The 18,825-nt window shown below is 45.2% G+C and overlaps 1 protein-coding gene across 3 annotated transcripts in view; it reads right to left on the reverse strand.

Annotated features, from left to right (window-relative positions):
• HLTF (helicase like transcription factor) overlaps nt 1-18,825 on the reverse strand; it is a 92,538-nt gene that overhangs the window by 51,007 nt on the left and 22,706 nt on the right. For all 3 annotated transcript variants that reach the window (XM_033957799.1, XM_033957797.1, XM_033957798.1), the window contains exons 6-11: nt 18,397-18,471; nt 17,155-17,346; nt 16,511-16,606; nt 15,137-15,236; nt 4,015-4,104; nt 976-1,073 (exon numbers count right to left, since the gene is read on the reverse strand). In XM_033957799.1, the coding sequence (XP_033813690.1) occupies nt 976-1,073; nt 4,015-4,104; nt 15,137-15,236; nt 16,511-16,606; nt 17,155-17,346; nt 18,397-18,471 (651 nt within the window). The remainder of the gene's footprint in view (nt 1-975; nt 1,074-4,014; nt 4,105-15,136; nt 15,237-16,510; nt 16,607-17,154; nt 17,347-18,396; nt 18,472-18,825) is intronic.

The following is an 18,825-nucleotide window of genomic DNA, read 5'->3' on the forward strand; positions in this document are numbered from 1 at the left end:
TACTGGGGGAAGGCAACCTAGAAAAAGACTTGGGAGTATTAGTGGATACAACGCTGAAGCCAGCGGCACAATGTGCAGCGGCTTCAAAGAAAGCGAACAGAATGTTGGGCATTATCAAAAAAGGTATCACTACCAGAACGAAGGAAGTTATCCTACCACTGTATCGAGCAATGGTGCGCCCGCATCTGGAGTACTCCGTCCAATACTGGTCGCCGTACCTTAAGAAGGATATGGCGATACTCAAGAGAGTCCAGAGAAGAGCAACAAAGATGATAAAGGGCATGGAAAACCTTTCATATGCAAAAAGGCTAGAGAAGCTGGGGCTCTTTACCCTGGAAAAGTGGAGACTTAGAGGGGATTTGATAAAGACTTATAAAATCATGAGAGGCATAGAGAAGGTGGAAAGGGACAGATTCTTCAGACTAGCAGGGACATCAAAAACAAGAGGGCATTCAGAAAAACTGAAAGGAGACAGATTCAAAATGAATGCTAGTAAGTTCTTCTTCACTCAGAGGGTGGTGGACACCTAGAATGCACTTCCAGGAGAGGTGATAGGACAGAGTACAATATTGGGTTTCAAAAAGGGATTGGATGACTTCCTGAAGGAGAAAGGGATTGCAGGGTATAGATAGAGGGTTACTATACAGGTTATTTCATGATTAGGGTATAAACAATTTAAGTGGTGGAGAACTTACAGGTCATGGACCTGGGGGGGTCGCCGCGGGAGCGGACTGCTGGGCACGATGGACCCCTGGTCTGACCCGGCAGAGGCAATGCTTATGTTCTTATGTACTTGTTAAAAAGGAAATGCAAGCACTTTAAATTCCATCCATTTGTGCATCTTCTACAATTCATCCAGCAATCTAGTTTATTTCTTTGCTTACATCAAATGTAGAAGCAGAAAAAAGGAACAGCAGTCAAATTCTACTTTGACCAATGCGGCTGAAGTTGAGAATGGAATGCCAAGAGACTTACAATCCAGTTGCTCAGCACAGAGAGTGGACATACAATCAGAGTTGCTCTAGTTTTCTTTTCAGAAACAACTTTAGCACTGCACTGCGACACAATAGCTCCTAAAGGGGAAAAAATATATTGTTACATTTGAGGAGAAAGAATTTTTATTCTGGCACTCATTGTAGTTGGAACAAATTTAGAGGGGCCATGAGAAACAATTCAGTAACATAAGTAAGAGTAAAGTAATGTGCATTGTTATAATTATTAGACTTTTATTTTATTTTTTTTAATTTTCATCATTTAGAATGTTGTATAATAGCCACCTCTTGATGTAGGCTTGTTAGTTATATGTAGTATATTTGAGCATTACTTTTCCTTGTATTCCATTTTTTATATTTTCTCTTTTTTGAGTTTTGTTTTTTTACAAAAAGAAACAAAAGGCTGGATGGACTTTCTATGGGCTTTAGTCCACTCAAAATAGAAAGCTAAGGCTCACTTATAGTCCAAGGTGTACAGTGTATTTTTTTTTTTTTAATTTATATATTTATAATTTTACAACAGTTCATATTACAGAACAATAAAGAATGGAATTTTACAGTCTATGACCATTTAAGAAAATAAAAAAATCAACAAATTCCCATCTAGCCCACATTAAGAAAGGGCTAACTCCCTTTACATAACAAATAATTATAATAAACATAATAATCAGGAGTTCCTTCTAACAACAGGGGGAAACTCCACCAACTTCAGGTGAACTTAATGATTTACCTCCTCAAAATATAACAGTTACTGAGTCTTATTTGGTTCATTTACATTCAGGAAACTTTCCAATTGAATTGGATCCCAGAAGATATAATCTTTTTCATGCAATTGCACAAGGCATTTGCATGGAAACTTCAAATAAAAAGTAGCTCCAAGAACTATTAATCTGGGTTTTAATGAAAGAAAAGCTTTCCTCTTCAGCTGGGTAGGTCTTGAAACATCAGGAAATATTTGTACCATATCCCCACAAAATTTTACTTGTTTATTCCGGAAATATGTCTTCATAATTAAACTCTTATCTATCTCATTAAAACAAGTAATTAATAATGTAGACCAATTAGTTATAGTGTCTGAGGAATCCTCCAAAAAATTCGGTAAGATTTAAATCAGTTGTAACCAATTGGTCTACCCCTTTCTCTAGACTTAATTTTTTCTTTTGTGGGATATAGTAACAATTAGATATAAGTATGGAATCTGAGTTTGGCAATCCCAAAACTTCCTTTAAGTACTTACGAAACAATATTTCTGGTGAAATAAGATGAGTTTTGCGAAAATTAACCAACTCAGATTCCTAGATCGAAGTAAATTCTCCATATTTTCAAACCTCGAATGCATTAATTGTGAATCTTTAATAACGGAGGTAGATACCTTCTGCATTGTGGAGATTTGAGTCTCCGAGACCCCCCAGTCGCTTATCTAAAGTTTTTAAATTCAGGTCAACATTTTCAAATTTCTGAACCACCTCGGTAGAAAATTTTTCATTTTGTTTTGTAACTGACAATAACATCCCCTCCACTCTTGTATTTATAAGCCAAATATCTTTTAGGGAAACATCCTGTGGAGGCTCAGGAGGCATAAATCCAGCGGCCCCTTCTTCTTGCAATAAAATTTAAGGCATTGGTTTAAATATTAATGTTGAAGATTCCAAATGGGTCTTTTATGGAAATGAAAGGCCCCCACTGACGTCACTCTCTCTCTCCTGAGTGGTGCCTGTTAGAAACCGGAACCGTTCAAGGGGAGCAGGAAACACTCCAAAAAAGGTTCTGCAGGCAGTACTCCTCATAGGAGCAACGGTCCCTCACCAGCACCTGGGAAGGTAGGTAGCCCTCTGTAGAAACACAGCCACAGCGTCTTTTATGGAAATGAAAGGCCCCCACTGACGTCACTCTCTCTCCTCGAAAAACACTCCTTCCTCAGAGGTCCATGGTTGCTAAGGTATAAAGTAAACCAAAATAAAAGGTATAAAACAGCCGTCTGTATGCGTCGAACACTCTAAGTGGAGAAGGATATCATACAAATGGCTGTTTTATAACTTTTATTGCGGTTTACTTTATACCTTAGCAACCATGGACCTCTGAGGAAGGAGTGTTTTCTGAAACACGGACCGTGTCAGGTTCCTTGGTTTGTTATAAGGTGGTATTTTCAACTGCATAAAATATTTGGTATAATAAACATTGCCTGCATCTGGTACATAGGAGTCTGCAGTTTGTTGTTTGTTTTTGCTTTGGCTAGTGATACTGCAGTTTTTGTTGGATTCCTTTGTGTTGTCCTTACAAAATAAACCCACCAAGAGAGTTAAAAAAAAAATAATAATAATTTGATTCAATAGGCCAAATCAAATCGAAAAATTTTTTTCCTGAATTGGGCAGCACTAGTAGGTACTTTGTTTCCACCCAAAAATCACACAGAAGTGAGGGCTGCAGAAGGAACGGACCAAGAGATGGACTTGATGGTTTAGCGACGATCACTGACTTTAGTGCATCTAGCCCAATGTTCTTACTTTTGTTTGTTAATGGGGCTTATTTCCATGCAAGAAAACATATCTAATTTTTTTCTGTCCCCACACATTTGAGGCTCATTTCTTCTGGTCCAGAATAAGTTCACAGTAAGCTTTTGTATTTCACAGTCACTTCATGAAAAATATTCATGAATATTTTTCATGAAGTGACTTTTCCTGATTTCAAGTAACTTTCTTTAGTTACTCAACAGTAACAACATAGTGGTTGAGTTTATTACCCCTTCAGTATTTTTATGTATTTCACAGGGCAAGACTTGCACAAAATTTTCTTTGAGAACTCTATTCCACTGCAGAAAATTAGCAGTGTGCTTCTGCTCAGCACACTCAAAACACACAATCCCTCCTCTTTTCATAAGGATAGATTATCTTACTGTCTGACAGGTCTTCAGGATAGCACAGCAACAGCTAAGATAAACAAGGCCACCTATTTAGTGCTGAAAAGCACTTTATTGCCACATGACTCAGATTCTAAGAGAAATATTGAAGTTTGCAAACATTACCTTTTTTCATTGCTTTCCGTTTTACTTTTGTAGCTGGTTCTGCAAGAGCCAAGTCGAAATCTGTATCTTTCTGGAAACTACAAGTTGCTTCTGTCAAAGAAACACAAACATTGATCAATGGGTCAAATTTAAAATGCTATTATTCAAAGCATCTATTCAGATCTAAAGATGTCTGCATCCTGTTTCTTATAGGGGCCAGCCAGGGTCACAAATACTTAGAAGATTCCAACAATTAGATACAGTTTCTCAAAGCTTATTTCAAGGGATAAGTGATGACTTTCCCAAATAAACCTGGATATTTTTTTTTTTTTAGATTAACTTCTCCTCCAGGAACTACTTCAGCATTCTTTATAATCCCTCTATGTTGGTGACCCAACAGATTGTAAAGTTTAATTATGTGCTATGTGGGAAAATACTTTCCACAGTTTGTTTTCAATCTGCTTGTTGCTAGTTTTATGCCGTGTCCTCTAACCTCTCAAAAAAATCTTATTTTAAACAACCATTCCTTATTTAATTGTTCCATTAAACATCCATCACATACAGCAGAGTTTCTCAACACGCAGGGTACGAGAGCTGCATGTTGGGGGTACGTGGCACTACGAAGGTCTATCGCCCTCCTTCCATGGGAATCCCATGGCCTCCAGCTGCATACCCCCCTCTGCCAAAGCCAACCCGGAAGGCTGCCCTCCGATATCAGAGCCGACGTCAGAGGGAAGCCTTTCAGGTCAGTGGAGGATCCAAGTTACCTCCTTCCAAGTGGGCTGCTCCTTCCTGCCTTCAGCCGCACAGGAACACAGGCAGCGGCTCTTGCATGCTACACTTGACTTACCCAGAAGCCTTCTCTCCGATGCCAAAGCTGACGTCAGAGGGAAGACTTGTGGGTCAGCAACGTGCAGCATGTAAGAGCCGCTGCCCGCGTCCCTGTGCTGCTGAAAGTAGAAGGAGCAGCCCAGCTAGACAGCCCTGAAGGGAGCGAGTGCAGCCCCGGAGCGAGTAAGGGAGAGAAGACATGATCGTTGGACAAAGGAAGAAAGAAAAATTTGGGACAAAGGCTCGAAGGCAGGGAGGGGAGCACAAACTGGGGACACAGAAGAAAGGGAACAGAAAGAAATGTTACTTACCGTAACAGTTGTTATCCAGGGACAGCAGGCAGCTATTCTCACTAGTGGGTGATGTCATCCGACAGAGCCCCGATACGGACGTCTCATAAGCATGTCTTGCTTGAAGAAACTCAGAAGTTTCGAGATGCCCACACCGCGCATGCGCCAGTGCCTTCCCGCCCGATGGTCCGGGCGTGTCTCCTCAGTTCAGGTAGCTAGCAGAGAAGCCAACCCAGGGGAGGTGGGTGGGACGTGAGAATAGCTGCCTGCTGTCCCTGGATAACAACTGTTACGGTAAGTAACATTGCTTTATCCCAGGACAAGCAGGCAGGTATTCTCACTAGTGGATGACCTCCAAGCTAACCTCAATGGGACGGTGGGAGAGTTGGCAACTTTAGGAGAACAAATTTTGTAACACTGTTTGGCCAAACTGTCCATCCCTTCTGGAGAAAGTATCCAGACAATAATGAGAGGTGAATGTATGAACCGAGGACCAAGTGGCAGCCTTACAAATCTCCTCAATCGGTGTCGATCTGAGGAAGGCTACAGAGGCTGCCATCGCTCTGACCCTATGTGCTGTGACCCTACAAGGAAGGGGTAATCCAGCCTGGGCATAGCAGAAAGAGATACAAGCTGCCATCCAGTTGGAGATGGTGCGCTTCAATACAGGTCGTCCCAACTTGTTTGGATCAAAGGAGATGAAAAGTTGAGGAGCAGGTCTGTGTGGTTTGGTGCGATCCAAGTAGAAAGCCAAAGCACGTTTACAGTCCAGAGAGTGTAGAGCTGATTCTCCAGGATGAGAATGAGGCTTTGGAAAAAACACTGGAAGTACAATGGATTGGTTGAGATGAAATTCAGAGACCACTTTAGGCAGGAATTTAGGATGAGTGTGGAGGACCACCTTGTCATGATGGAATACTGTGAAAGGTGGGTCCGCCACCAAGGTCTGAAGCTCACTGACCCTGCGAGCAGATGTGAGGGCCACCAGAAAAACCACTTTCCAAGTGAGAAACTTTAGTGGAGCCTTTCTCAGAGGCTCGAAAGGAGGTTTCATAAGCTGAGAAAGGACAACATTGAGATCCCAAACCACTGGAGGCTGTTTGAGAGGAGGATTGACATGAAAAAGTCCTTTCATAAATCTGGAAACCACAGGATGAGCAGAGAGAGGTTTCCCTTGCAGAGGCTGATGGAAAGCCGCAATAGCACTCAGGTGGACTCGAATAGAGGTTGACTTGAGACCAGACTGAGACAAGTGTAGAAGATAGTCCAACACAGAGGATAGGGAGGCTCGCTGAGGCTCCGTAGAAATGGAAATACACCATGAAGAAAATCTAGTCCATTTTTGGGAGTAGCATTGACGAGTAGCAGGCTTCCTGGAAGCCTCCAAGACATCCCTCACCGCCTGGGAAAACTGGTGAGGAGTTACGTTGAGAGGAACCAAGCTGTCAGGTGGAGAGACTGCAGGTTGGGATGAAGTAGCGATCCCTGATGTTGAGTAAGCAGTGAAGGAAACACTGGAAGGAGAAATGGCTCCCTGCTGCTGAGTTGAAGTAGAAGGGAGAACCAAGGTTGACGGGGCCACCGAGGAGCAATCAGAATCATGGTGGCGAGGTCGGACCTCAGCTTGACCAGAGTCTTTTGAATGAGAGGAAATGGAGGAAACGCATACAGAAAGCGATTCCCCCAATCCAGCAGAAAAGCATCTGCCTCGAGGCGATGAGGAGTGTAGATCCTGGAGCAAAATTGAGGCAGCTTGAAATTGTGGGGAGCCGCAAAGAGGTCTATCTGAGGCGTCCCCCACTGAGCAAAGATCTGATGAAGGGGTGTGGAATGGAGCGTCCATTCGTGAGGCTGGAGTAGACGACTCAAGTTGTCCGCCAAGACATTGTCCTTCCCCTGAATGTAGACAGCTTTGAGAAAGGCGTTGTGGCGAACCGCCCAATCCCAGACTCTGAGAGCTTCCTGGCAGAGGGAGGCCGAGCCCGTGCCCCCCTGCTTGTTGACATAATACATGGCCACCTGATTGTCTGTGCGAATCAGGACCACCATGTCGTGAAGCAGATGTTGAAAAGCCTGAAGAGCATTGAAGATGGCTCTGAGCTCCAGAAGATTGATTTGATGGAGGCGGTCCGCACTGGTCCAGAATCCCTGAGTGCGAAGCCCATCCAGATGAGCTCCCCAGGCATAGGTCGAGGAATCGGTTGTGAGGACCTTCTGGTGGGGAGGAGAGTGAAACAGCAAACCTCTGGATAGATTTGAAGAGGTCATCCACTAAAGTAGAGACTGCCGAAGAGCAGGAGTGACGATGATGTGTCGAGTCAACGGATCCGCCACCTGAGTCCACTGAGATGCCAGGGTCCACTGAGGAATTCTGAGATGGAGTCTGGCTAACGGCGTCACATGAACTGTAGAGGCCATGTGGCCCAGGAGGACCATCATGTGTCTCGCTGAGATGGACTGGCGAGAAGACACAGACTGGCACAGATGAAGAAGAGCATCCATGCGCTGAGGAGGAAGGAATGCTCTGAGACAAATGGTATCCAGGACCGCCCCGATGAAGGGAAGCGATTGTGTAGGCTGTAGATGAGATTTGGGAAAGTTGATCTCGAATCCCAAACTCTGCAGGAACAGAATCGTGGACAGGGTCGCCGAGATGACCCCCGATGCCGAGGGAGCCTTGATGAGCCAGTCGTCGAGGTAGGAAATACCTGAAGACCCTGGTTCCGGAGTGCACCGGCCACCACCACCAGACACTTCGTGAAGACTCTGGGAGACGAAGACAGACCGAATGGAAGCACTCGATACTGCAGATGTAGATGTCCCACCCGAAATCTAAGGAATTTGCGAGAGGCCGGATGAATGGGAATGTGAGTGTAGGCCTCCTTGAGATCTGCTCGAGGAGGGGGTAGAGAGAAGCAAGTGTCAGCATGCAAAACTTCTCTTTGACTAAGAATTTGTTGAGGACCCTGAGGTCCAAAATGGGTCGCAGGTCGCCCGTCTTCTTCGGAACAAGGAAGTACCGGGAGTAGAACCCCTGGTTGTGTTGGTCCACAGGGACCGGCTCGACGGCCCGGAGCCGGAGCAAAGCATGGGCTTCCTGAAGAAGAAGGGCGGTCTGTGTCAAGTTGGAAGGATACTCTCTTGGAGGGTGGTCCAGAGGGACCCGATGGAATTGAAGAGAATATCCTTCCCTGATGATAGTAAGGACGCAGAGGTCAGTGGTCACGGCCTCCCAGCGATGATAAAAATGATGGAGGCGCCCTCCGATGGGAAAAACAGGGGGAGGCAGAACGAGACTGGTTATGCCCTCGACGAGACAGTCAAAAAGGCTGAGGAGCCTTAGGGACAGCAGACGGTTGAGACTTTTGCTGAGCCTTCTGAGGAGGCTGCCGCTTTGCAGGTTGCCTCGCAGGAGGAGCTTGCCTCAGCTGATAACGCCGCTGATATATCAATGGCGGTCGAGAGGGTCGAGACTGCTGAGGCTTAGGCTTCGGCCTAAGAATGGACTGGAAGGACTTTTCATGATCCGACAATTTCTTCGTGACAGTCTCGATGGATTCGTCAAAAAGATCCGCCCCAGCACACGGGACGTTTGCCAGGCGGTCCTGAAGATTCGGGTCCATGTCAATGGTCCACAACCAGGCCAAACGGCGCATCGCCACAGAGCAGGCTGCTGCTCGGGCCGAGAGCTCGAAAGCATCATAGGCAGATTGCATCAACTGAAGACGAAGCTGGGACAGCGAAGCAACCACCTCCTCAAACTCAAACCGAGCCTGGGAATCGATGTAGGGCGTGAATTTTCGAAGCACAGGCAGAAAAAATTCCAAGTAGGTGGCAAAGTGGAAATTATAATTCAGGACTCGGGACGCCATCATAGAATTCTGATAGATGCGTCGTCCAAACTTATCCATGGTCCTGCCCTCGCGGCCCGGAGGCACCGAAGCATACACCTGGCCAGGATGAGACCACTTGAGCGAGGATTCGACCAAGAGGGACTGATGAGAAAGCTGAGGTCCCTCGAAGCCCTTATGATGCACCGTGCGGTACCGAGCATCCAATTTTCCAGGGACCGCAGGGATAGAGTAAGGAGACTCAAAGCACCTCATGAAGGTCTGGTCGAGGAGCTTGTGCAGAGGCAGGCGTAAGGACTCGGCCGGAGGACGGGGCAAGTGCATGGTATCGAGATACTCCTTGGAGTATCGAGACCTAGCATCGAGGGTAATGTCCATGTCATCCGCCATCTGCCTGAGAAACGAGGAAAAGGACAGTTGGTCCGCCAGCGCCGGTCTTCGAGAAGGACTAGAAGAAGTCGAGGCTTCGTGCTCCACAGAAGCCTGTGAGCAACAGGGCGAGTAAAACACCTCGGGGTCCTCGAACTCCGGGCCCGGAGGAGGAGACCCAGCCGAAGCAGAATACCCAATCCGAGGCAATTTCTTCTGAGGCGATACGGTTGAGTGCCGAGAGGAATGCCTCGAAGAGTGTCTGGATCGATGCCCCTCTCGATGCCTGGAAGGGGATCGAGCCCTCCTGTGAGAATACTGGTCCCCAGAAGCCTCTAAAGAGCAGATAGGACTCGAGGCCGTCGATCGCAGAGGTGGAAGAGTCGGTGCTTCCCCAGAAGCCGTCCAGGCTTGATAGGGAGTTCGGAAGAACTCGTCCTGCTTCCTGCTATGCCCAGGACTGGGAGGTCTTGAAGGTGGACGCCACAATGTTTCATGGGGCGGGGTAATAGGTTCCAAGGGAGGCAAGTCGCTAAGGGAAGCTTTCCTCGAAGGAATAGGCTCCAAGGGAGGCATATCACTAAGAGAGGCCTTTCTTGAGGGAATCGGTTCCAAGGGAGGCATGGCACTACCCGAGGACCGCCTCGAGGAACCGGACACCGCCCACCGCTCCTCCACGCCGAGTAACGAGGTCGAGCGGCGCGGTGGAGGAGGAGGGGGCGGCCCGCCCCTCAGAGCCGGAACTGGGAGGTCACCCTGGATCGAGGCAATCAGCCGGGGTCCCATGGTGGTCATGAGTTCCACAAACTGAGCCTCCAGAATGGACCGCAACGAAGCCGATATGGAGGGATCCGCACCAAAAGGGGGCCCTTCCGCACGGTCTCCGCACTCTTTCGGTGCGGCGTGCTTCTGCTTGCCAGTCTTCGGCACTTTAAGCACCGCCGGTGGAACTGTAGGGGTCGATACCTGTTCCGAGGAGACGGAGGAAAGCACCGGCGCCGAGGTCGAGGCCGAAACCGGCATGAACGAGGCCGGTTTCAGAAGGCCCGAAGCAGCCGGGGAGGTAGATGGCTTCGCCGACGGAGTCGAAGCACCAGTTGATGTCGAAGCTGAAGGATCCAACGAAGCTTCCATCTTGAACATGGACTCCCACAGCAGACAACGGCGCTTAAACGCTCGCGCCATCAGAGTGGAGCAAGGCCGGCACGATTTCGGGAAGTGATCCGGGCCCAGACACTGTAGGCAGCGTCGATGCGGGTCCGTGAGCGAAATCGCGCGCTGGCACTTGCTGCACTTTTTAAAACCAGTGATCTGCCGGGACATAGGCCGGAAAAGCTCTGCCGCAAGGTCGAAGGCGCGGGGCCCCAGCCACGCGGCCGACCCGGTGTCGGAAGAAAAAATTTTTTTTTTTTTTTTTTAAAAAAGAAATCAAAGAAAGAAATAAACGCACGGGAGAGCCAAAAGAACCCAACCCGCGGCAATACAGAAGGCAAAAAAACAGATTCAATGGGCGCAGAATTGAAGTAAACTTCTCAGCTCCGCGGAAGAAAAAGAACTGAGGAGACACGCCCGGACCATCGGGCGGGAAGGCACTGGCGCATGCGCGGTGCGGGCATCTCGAAACTTCTGAGTTTCTTCAAGCAAGACATGCTTGTGAGACGTCCGTATCGGGGCTCTGTCGGATGACATCACCCACTAGTGAGAATACCTGCCTGCTTGTCCTGGGATAATTGGGAGAATTGTTGGCCATGAGTGTGTGAGTGAGAGGGAAAAAGATGGCGCACAAGGAGAATGGAAGAAAGAGGAAAATTGTTGGGCAAAGAGAGAGAGAGAGAGGAATGAGGTAGAGATGCATGGGGAAGAGATCGATGAGAGGAAGAAATGTTGGATATGATGGTAGAGAGGAACAGAGGGACAAATTGAAGGGGATACAAAGGGGAGGAATCTTGGACATAGTGATGGAGGAAGAGATATGGTGCTGGAGAGGGGTGATAGAAGGAGAAATGGGCATGGGGTTGGACTCATGGAGGGACAGAGAGAGATTTTGGTTGGGGAAGGGAATAAAATCTGGAGGAGAGGAAGCATGCAGGAAGCAGAAAGAAAGAAATATTGGATACACAGTCAAAAGGAAATGCAACCAGAGACTCATGAAATCACCAGACAACAAAGGTAGGAAAAATGATTTTATTTTAAATTTAGTGATCGAATTGCGTCACTTTTGAGCATTTCTATCTGCTGTCTATATTTTGCACTATATTTGTCAATTTTTCTAGTTGTTACTGAGGTGACATTGCATATTTTAAAATCATCTGCCTTGACCTCTGAGAAAAAATATATATGAATGATAATTAACATTTTCTCTGTGTACAGTGTGCTGTGTGTTTTTTTAATTTTGTGGTTACCATTATGTATTAGTAAGATTATATTGTGTGTATATGAAAAATGAATAGAAGAAATTGCATTATAATTAGTACTATTATTATGGGGGTGGGGTCAGGGGCGGACCTTGGGCACAGGTACTCTTGATATTTGTTAGGGGGTACTTGGCTTGAAGAAGTTGATAAACTTTGACACACAGGATGGTAAGCCAATATTCCTCTTAACAAAGCAGAAGGATAAACAAAGAACAAATCGGCAGAGAATTCTCTTTTCACAGCTCCAAAAAACGAAGCTAAAGTCCATCTGAAAGTAACTAGAAGGCCTAACCCTTATGGAAAAAATGAGAAATCAAACAAAGGTGGGACTCTGGATTATCTGCTGTGACTAAAGGAAAGAACATTATCATCAGGTAAAACAAAATTTTTTCTTTTGTGATCAGCAGCAGATGAATCCAGAGACAAGTGGGATGTAGTAAAGCAGTCCACAGTAGGGAGGGACAGTGATCAGAATGCTAAGAAGAACAAGACACCAAGCTAAGAGGTCTGCCTCCTTCCAAGGAACTAAAGGATCAGCCACAGTGCAACTGTCCTCCTGTAGGGCTATTCCTGCACTGGCATTTTAGGCCTGTGGCCTGACTTAGGTCAAAAACCATTTCCTTTCTGCTTGTATCATCTTGGAATTTTTACAAGCTGTGTATGCTCCCCAGGTCATCTTTACCAGCACTGAGGCTCCTCGCTTCCCAGGGAAATGCGTGGAGGAGAGAGACTACATTTTCAGAATTTGGACAATTCGTGCCTGGTACCTTATCTTCATAGCATGATTTGTGGTTCCATCTGGCAAGCAGGCTTCATGATTCTGATATGTGACCGAAGATTGCCCCTTCAGGATGGGTACCAATTGGTCCATGGGGAGGACACGCAGTGGAGGAGAGAGCACATTTAGTAAGACAAAGAATGATGCTAGAAGGAATTTAAGCACAAAGAAAGTGGCTGAAGAAGTTTGCGGCTTAGAATTGTCTGACTTCGTGTGCTGTGCTGAGAAACAAATTTCCTGAGAAGACTCCTCGTGCAGTGCCAATGGCATAGTAAGACAGGGGGGGCGCAATCTTCCCTGGGTGCCATCTTGGTGAGGGCGCAGGCACCCATCCTCCTTCTCCACCCCCCTGCTGCTTCTCTGCCCCCCCCCCCCACTGCCACGCGTGCGCGCTGCTTACCTTACTCCATACCTCTGTAATGTTTCTGGTGCAAGCAGCAACCCCCAACCTGCTGTCACGCCAGCGTTGGCTCTTCCTCTGACGTCACTTCCTGGACCCACATCTAGGAAGTGATGTCAGTGGAAGAGCCAACGCTAGCATGACAGCAGCTTGAGAGTTGCTGCTCGTGCTAGGAATGTTACAGAGTTATGGTGGAAGGGAAGCAGCACGCATGTGTGGCAGGAAGGGGTGGGGAAGGAGTGGGGGGAGGGATAGCACTGCCCCAGGTGCCTCTCACTCTTGCTACACCACTGTGCAGTGCTGCTCTGGAGAAGAGAGAGATAAACTGTCTGAATTTGGAGACTGGTGAACTTTTTCTCTGAAAGAAAAATGAAAGACTGATAGCTATTGTGCTAGAATTTATCATCCTGCAAGACTTGGTACATCAGAAGTGCTGTGATCTGTCTAAGACTAGCAGAATGTGGGCACACCTTTGGCTAACTGCCTGGGAACAGCATTCATTCATACCCCGTGGAGACATCCTCTATGAATTCCTTATTGTTCAATTGGTTAGAGCATTTGCCTGAAGGGAAAGGTTTATGGGACATGGAATTAGTTAAGTGATATACTTTAGCGGTGTGATTTTCTGTCTCTAGAAGATTTGTGTTTCTATATGCATAGTTGGTGTCCGATACAGATCTGCTTATTGCTTGCACATGTTGTCTAGCAATGCTATATGTATACCTATGTATTTATGCATGTATTTAATCCTTAGTATTGTTGTATGCCCAAATTTTATTTTTCTATGAAATGCTAAAATTCTGAAGCTTTAGTAGCCCTCTGGGGACAGGGAAATAACTACTGCGCCTGAATGTATTTCACTTTGAGCTACTACTGGAACAAGTGTGAGCTAATTCCAAATAAAGAAATACATACAATTATATCTATGGAACTGATAAAGTCCCAGAGACTGACACAGATGCCAAACAGCCTGTTCTCAAGCTCTAGTATCAACCAGGAATGAGCTCCGCTACAAGGGAAACAGTCCCCAGGCCACAAAAGTGTTAGTGCAGACCAGGGCAGGATTAACCAATAGGCCAAGTAGGCACGTGCCTAGGGCCCGAAATGGTCAGGGGAGCCCGATGAAGGAGGGCATCAACATTGTTTTTTCCAAACGGCGATGGGTCCTTCCAGCATCTATCGGCAACACGGGCCCTCCCCCCCCCCCCCCCCGATTGGCAACGCAGCCCTCCCCCATCGACGGAAATTAAGACAAGCAAGCAACGCGGGTAAGAAAGGCAATGGGAACTGTAATTGTGCAAGCGATGCTGCTTGCCCAAAGCTTCCCTCTGACGCCGCTTCCTGTTTCCACCTGGGCGCATGGTGGGGTGGGGCGGGGCAGAGCAGGGCAGGGGGCCCAGTGTACTTGTGTGCCTAGGGGCCCTCGACAAATTAATCCTGCCCTGGTGCAGACTGGCTAGGTAGGTGCCCTATAACAGGATGTCCCTCCTAGTTATAAACCTCAGACACCGAGAGTCTGTGTCTCTACTCAGACAGAGCTGACCCTGATACAAAAGCATCTGAAAGTGGATAATAAAAAAAAAAAAATAAATAAACCAAAAAGACATCAGAAAGACACAACTTATTTGTAGGAGAAACCGAGTGCACAGAGCAGTGTCAGAGGAGGCAGAGCTGAAAAATGTAGATGACGTCTTCTACATAAATTCACAAGTAGAGATGAATAATCCATTGGTTCAAGGCTCGTATGCTTTTTGCACTGGAATCTTGATTTTAAGGGTAGTTTGATCAATGGCTAATGAAGCTTTTAGTTTCATAAGAACACAAGAATAGCCATAAAGGGCCAGACCATTTAGCTCAGTTCCTGCTTCCAACAATGGTCAATCCAGGCCACAAGTACCTTGTAGAGTCGCAAAGAGAAACAGTAGCTTTCAATTATTGATTCTGTGATTCATATTTGTATATATTTGTTTAGATGATGTTTTTGGGATACACTTATACAGAATTTTTCATATGAGAAAAAAGGAGCTTTAATAAGTTAATCCAGGGGTTACATAAGTCAAAAGTAAGCATAATATCATGCTGGTGCACACTTTTACACAAACCACACATAGGCATGTTCAAGGAGTGTTAGCATCAACAGTGCCTAGCAACAATAAAAACCTACAACAATCACTGAAAACTCACAACCTGTTGTTACAAACTGAAATTACCTTTATGAAGTTTACTGATGCCTTTTTCACATTTTCTTTTACCAAGTTTATTGGTATTGCCTTTCTCACACTTTTCTGGCTTTTCAGTAACATTACATTTCTAAACAGAAATATAAACATGAATAAATATATTTGAAGAAACAAAGCAATGTACAATATACAATTAGATAATTACCTCTTATGCTTTGTCACTATAAACACACAATTGCAACACATGATTATCACTACCTGCTAATATCCAGAATAACCGCCTCTGGCAGCACAGCCACCAGGCATTGTGGGAGTGACTCAATAAGATGCTGGGTGGTTGCTAGAGGTATCTGGAGCCATGCAGACTGCAGTGCGTCTGACAATTGTTGACGGATTCAGTCGTTTTAACATGTCTATCAAGATGGTCCTAAATGTGTTTGACTGGGTTAAGGTCTGGGGAATTCAGAGGCCAGGGAAGTAACTGGAAGTCTTGGTTGTGCTCTGTGAACCACTCGCAAGCAATTCTGGTGGTATAACATGTTACATTGTCCTGCTGAAAGATCCCACTGGCCATAGGGAAGGCTGTCAACGTGTATGGGTGTACTTGATCGGCAAGAATGGAGAGATACCCAAATCAGTTGAGAGTCTTAACAAGGAACCCAGACCACACCAAGAAAACAATCCCCAGACCATAACGGCTTTTGTAGATCCAACAATAGTCGATGGAGCTTAAAACGTGACTCATTGGAGAAGGCAACTCTCTGCCAGTTGGTTCAAGTCCAATGTCAGTATTCCTGTGCAAATTGCAGTCGCTGTTTGTGATGAACCTTCATGAGCATGGGTGCAGTCACCAGCCATCTGCTGCAGAACGCCATTCGCAACAGGGTTTGCTGCACAGTCATTTTGGACACAAATCTAGAAGCCCCCTGGTTCATTTAGACAGGAGTTGCTCCACGCATGATGGCTTATGCTGCTCCCTACCCCCATGTCAGGTTGTCAAAAAGATTACATTTGTCAACTCACAGTACACTTTAACCACAGCAGCCTGTGAACAATTCACAAATTCCGAAATGCTACAGCCCTTGTTCCAATAGCCAATGATATTGCCTTGTCCAATATCTGATAAATCATGTTTTTCCCCATGACTACCATAGTTGCTATATTGGCAACTTGCTGACATCCCACTATATATACCCACGAAGCCTGCGCGTGACACGTGCATTCGTTCATTGGCTGTGCGTCCCTGACATCACAGGTGGGTGGTGGTCATAATAATGTGACTTGACCATGTAATATAGAATACTACAGTATTTGCCTTTTATCTTTCTGAGTTTAACACTGCCATAATAGATGGGGAGGTGTGGGTGTTAATATAAATATTCAAAGAATACACATGTATCTCACCTGGTATGATTGATCATTTTCTCTCTTCTCTACAGGAAGAGGTTTCCCATCATGAAAGTTTGTGAGAATCAGGGCAATAGCTTCAAGTGTCTTACCCTGTAGAAGAAAGTGCAATATATTAAAGCAATTGTTTGAATCTTGCAAACATACTATAAAATCAAGTAGAAGGATTTTCTACTTCTTTTATTTAAAAAATGTGATCAAAATAGAAGATACATACTTAATTTCAGCAATATGAAACAAGATAGCATCCAAAGAAATGAAACAAATATCTTAAGTTGTAGTAAGCACAAAAGAAAAGCTATGCTGAGTCAGACCATAGTCCACTGACCAAAGTCTTCTGACAGTGATCTATATGGATCGCTGACAGGTAGAAGTTCCTGTCATGGGCCAGCAGGGGGAAATCTTAGTAACAGATAGAAGGAGCTAATCTTCATAAGATCTTACAAAGGCTGCTGGGAGCTGAAAGTTGTGGATTTCTGCAACTCCTGGACTGTGGGTTGGGATTGAACACCTGGCGTATGGAATCCAGAAGGGACATTAACAGAATTTTTATGAGTGTCAGAGCATTTACCTTGCCGGTTCATGCTAAAAATCTCTAGCGCAGCTTCATAGAAGAGTGGATTAAGTTGTAACATACATACCAGACCCATGTCATCTCCCAAAATTCCTCCAAGGACATTCTCTGGTTTCTCTTTTTCTGCAAAATTTGTAAGTGTATTGTAGTACAAGTTATTTCTTTGCTCCCAAAATAGAGGCAGCTCTTTGCTGTTCTCACGTGAAACCATCCAAGCCAAAGCCTGTTTCTGATGTGGAAGTAATGGTGTACCAACAACCTGCAAATGAAGACCACTAAATAAAACTATAATACAGTTCTCAGAGGGTCAACAGTGTAAGTTTTATTTTTAAATATATCATGGATTTAGTAGGAGAATAAAAAGGATGGGGGGGGGAACTTTGGTCCCTCCCCATAATCTCCAGCATTTTTCTTCCTTCTTCCACCTCCCCACTCAAGGTTTTTTCTTCCTTACTTCCCTCTCCCAGGTCAGCAAGGCTATGATCTGCACAGCACTAGAAACACTGTGGTCAGCCATCACAAGACCATGAGCATCTGCCCATGCTCAAGGCCTGCCAGTTCCCACCTCCTACAATGTCCTGTTTCAGAGAGAGATGGGTGTCAGCAGGCCTTAAGCTTCATTGCTGACCTGGGTGACAGAAGTAAGAAAATACAATAAACCTCTCTGGGAGGGAGTAGGAAGAAAAAAAATGCTGGAGACCATGGGGAGGAGGGAGGCAAAAAGTACTAGACACTATGAGGAAGGGGATGGGAAGAGAAAAGTTGGACACCACAGGAAGTTCCAGTATCAACCAGGAATGGGGAAGTATAGTTTCTGGTTTTGCTCTGGCTAGGAGTATAATCCAACACCTGATTTTGGATATAATATTTGGAAGAAATTGCTCATTTTATATTCTAGTATAGACTGTATTTCATCTGGTAATTACTGAAAAATGAAAAACAATTCAGACCTGTAATTATCCAGTTTAAAATTTTTCCATGTTCAGTCTCTGTGCAACAACTTAAGACCTATTTGATTTGTCATGCCTTTTCCAATAGGTTTTGACTTGTACCTTGAAAGTCTTGTTGATTCAGTGGAATTCATAATCTGTGGCTTCTGGCCAGACTATATACAACATGGCTCAAAGGAGCAGAAGGATGGGTGGAGGAGGAACACCAAGTAATTGGTAATGAAGATTCATGAAGCAGTACTGATTAAGCAGAAACAGAAGGAAATTGCCAGATCTCCTTCATTTCCCATAAAAATCTATTAAATCATCAGTTTGTCCATTATGGCAGGACAATAGTTTAGCAAACGAACATAAAATACCTCTGCTGGTTCCATCTCCCGAGTTTTGTCATCTTCTTTTAAATCTTCAAACAGTTTATCAAATTCAGTCATAAGCTATAGAAAAAAAAAGTAAAATGTAACATAACAATGATAACATGAGGAAAGCGCAATCAAAAACACAGAAATGTAGATTAGTTAAGTCCACTAGCTATGTCCTCACCCTCTATACTTGGCAATTAGCTCAAAATGCAAATATCAAATTTCTTTCCACACGCCTTTGTTTTTTCTGTTCTTTATTTTGTCTCAGTATCATAGCCACAAGTGAGATTTTGGGAAAAGGGGAGTGCCAACAAGTTAACATGAGTGTGCACTGGGCTCCCCATTTTCTCTGCCTACCTTAGCTTCACTATTAAAATTTAAATTAAAACTACCTTAGCTGGCTGGGATCTCCAAAACTTGCCAAGAAGT

The sequence above is a fragment of the Geotrypetes seraphini genome, chromosome 9, assembly GCF_902459505.1.
Source record: "Geotrypetes seraphini chromosome 9, aGeoSer1.1, whole genome shotgun sequence".
In the NCBI taxonomy this organism is placed as follows: Eukaryota; Metazoa; Chordata; class Amphibia; order Gymnophiona; family Dermophiidae; genus Geotrypetes; species Geotrypetes seraphini.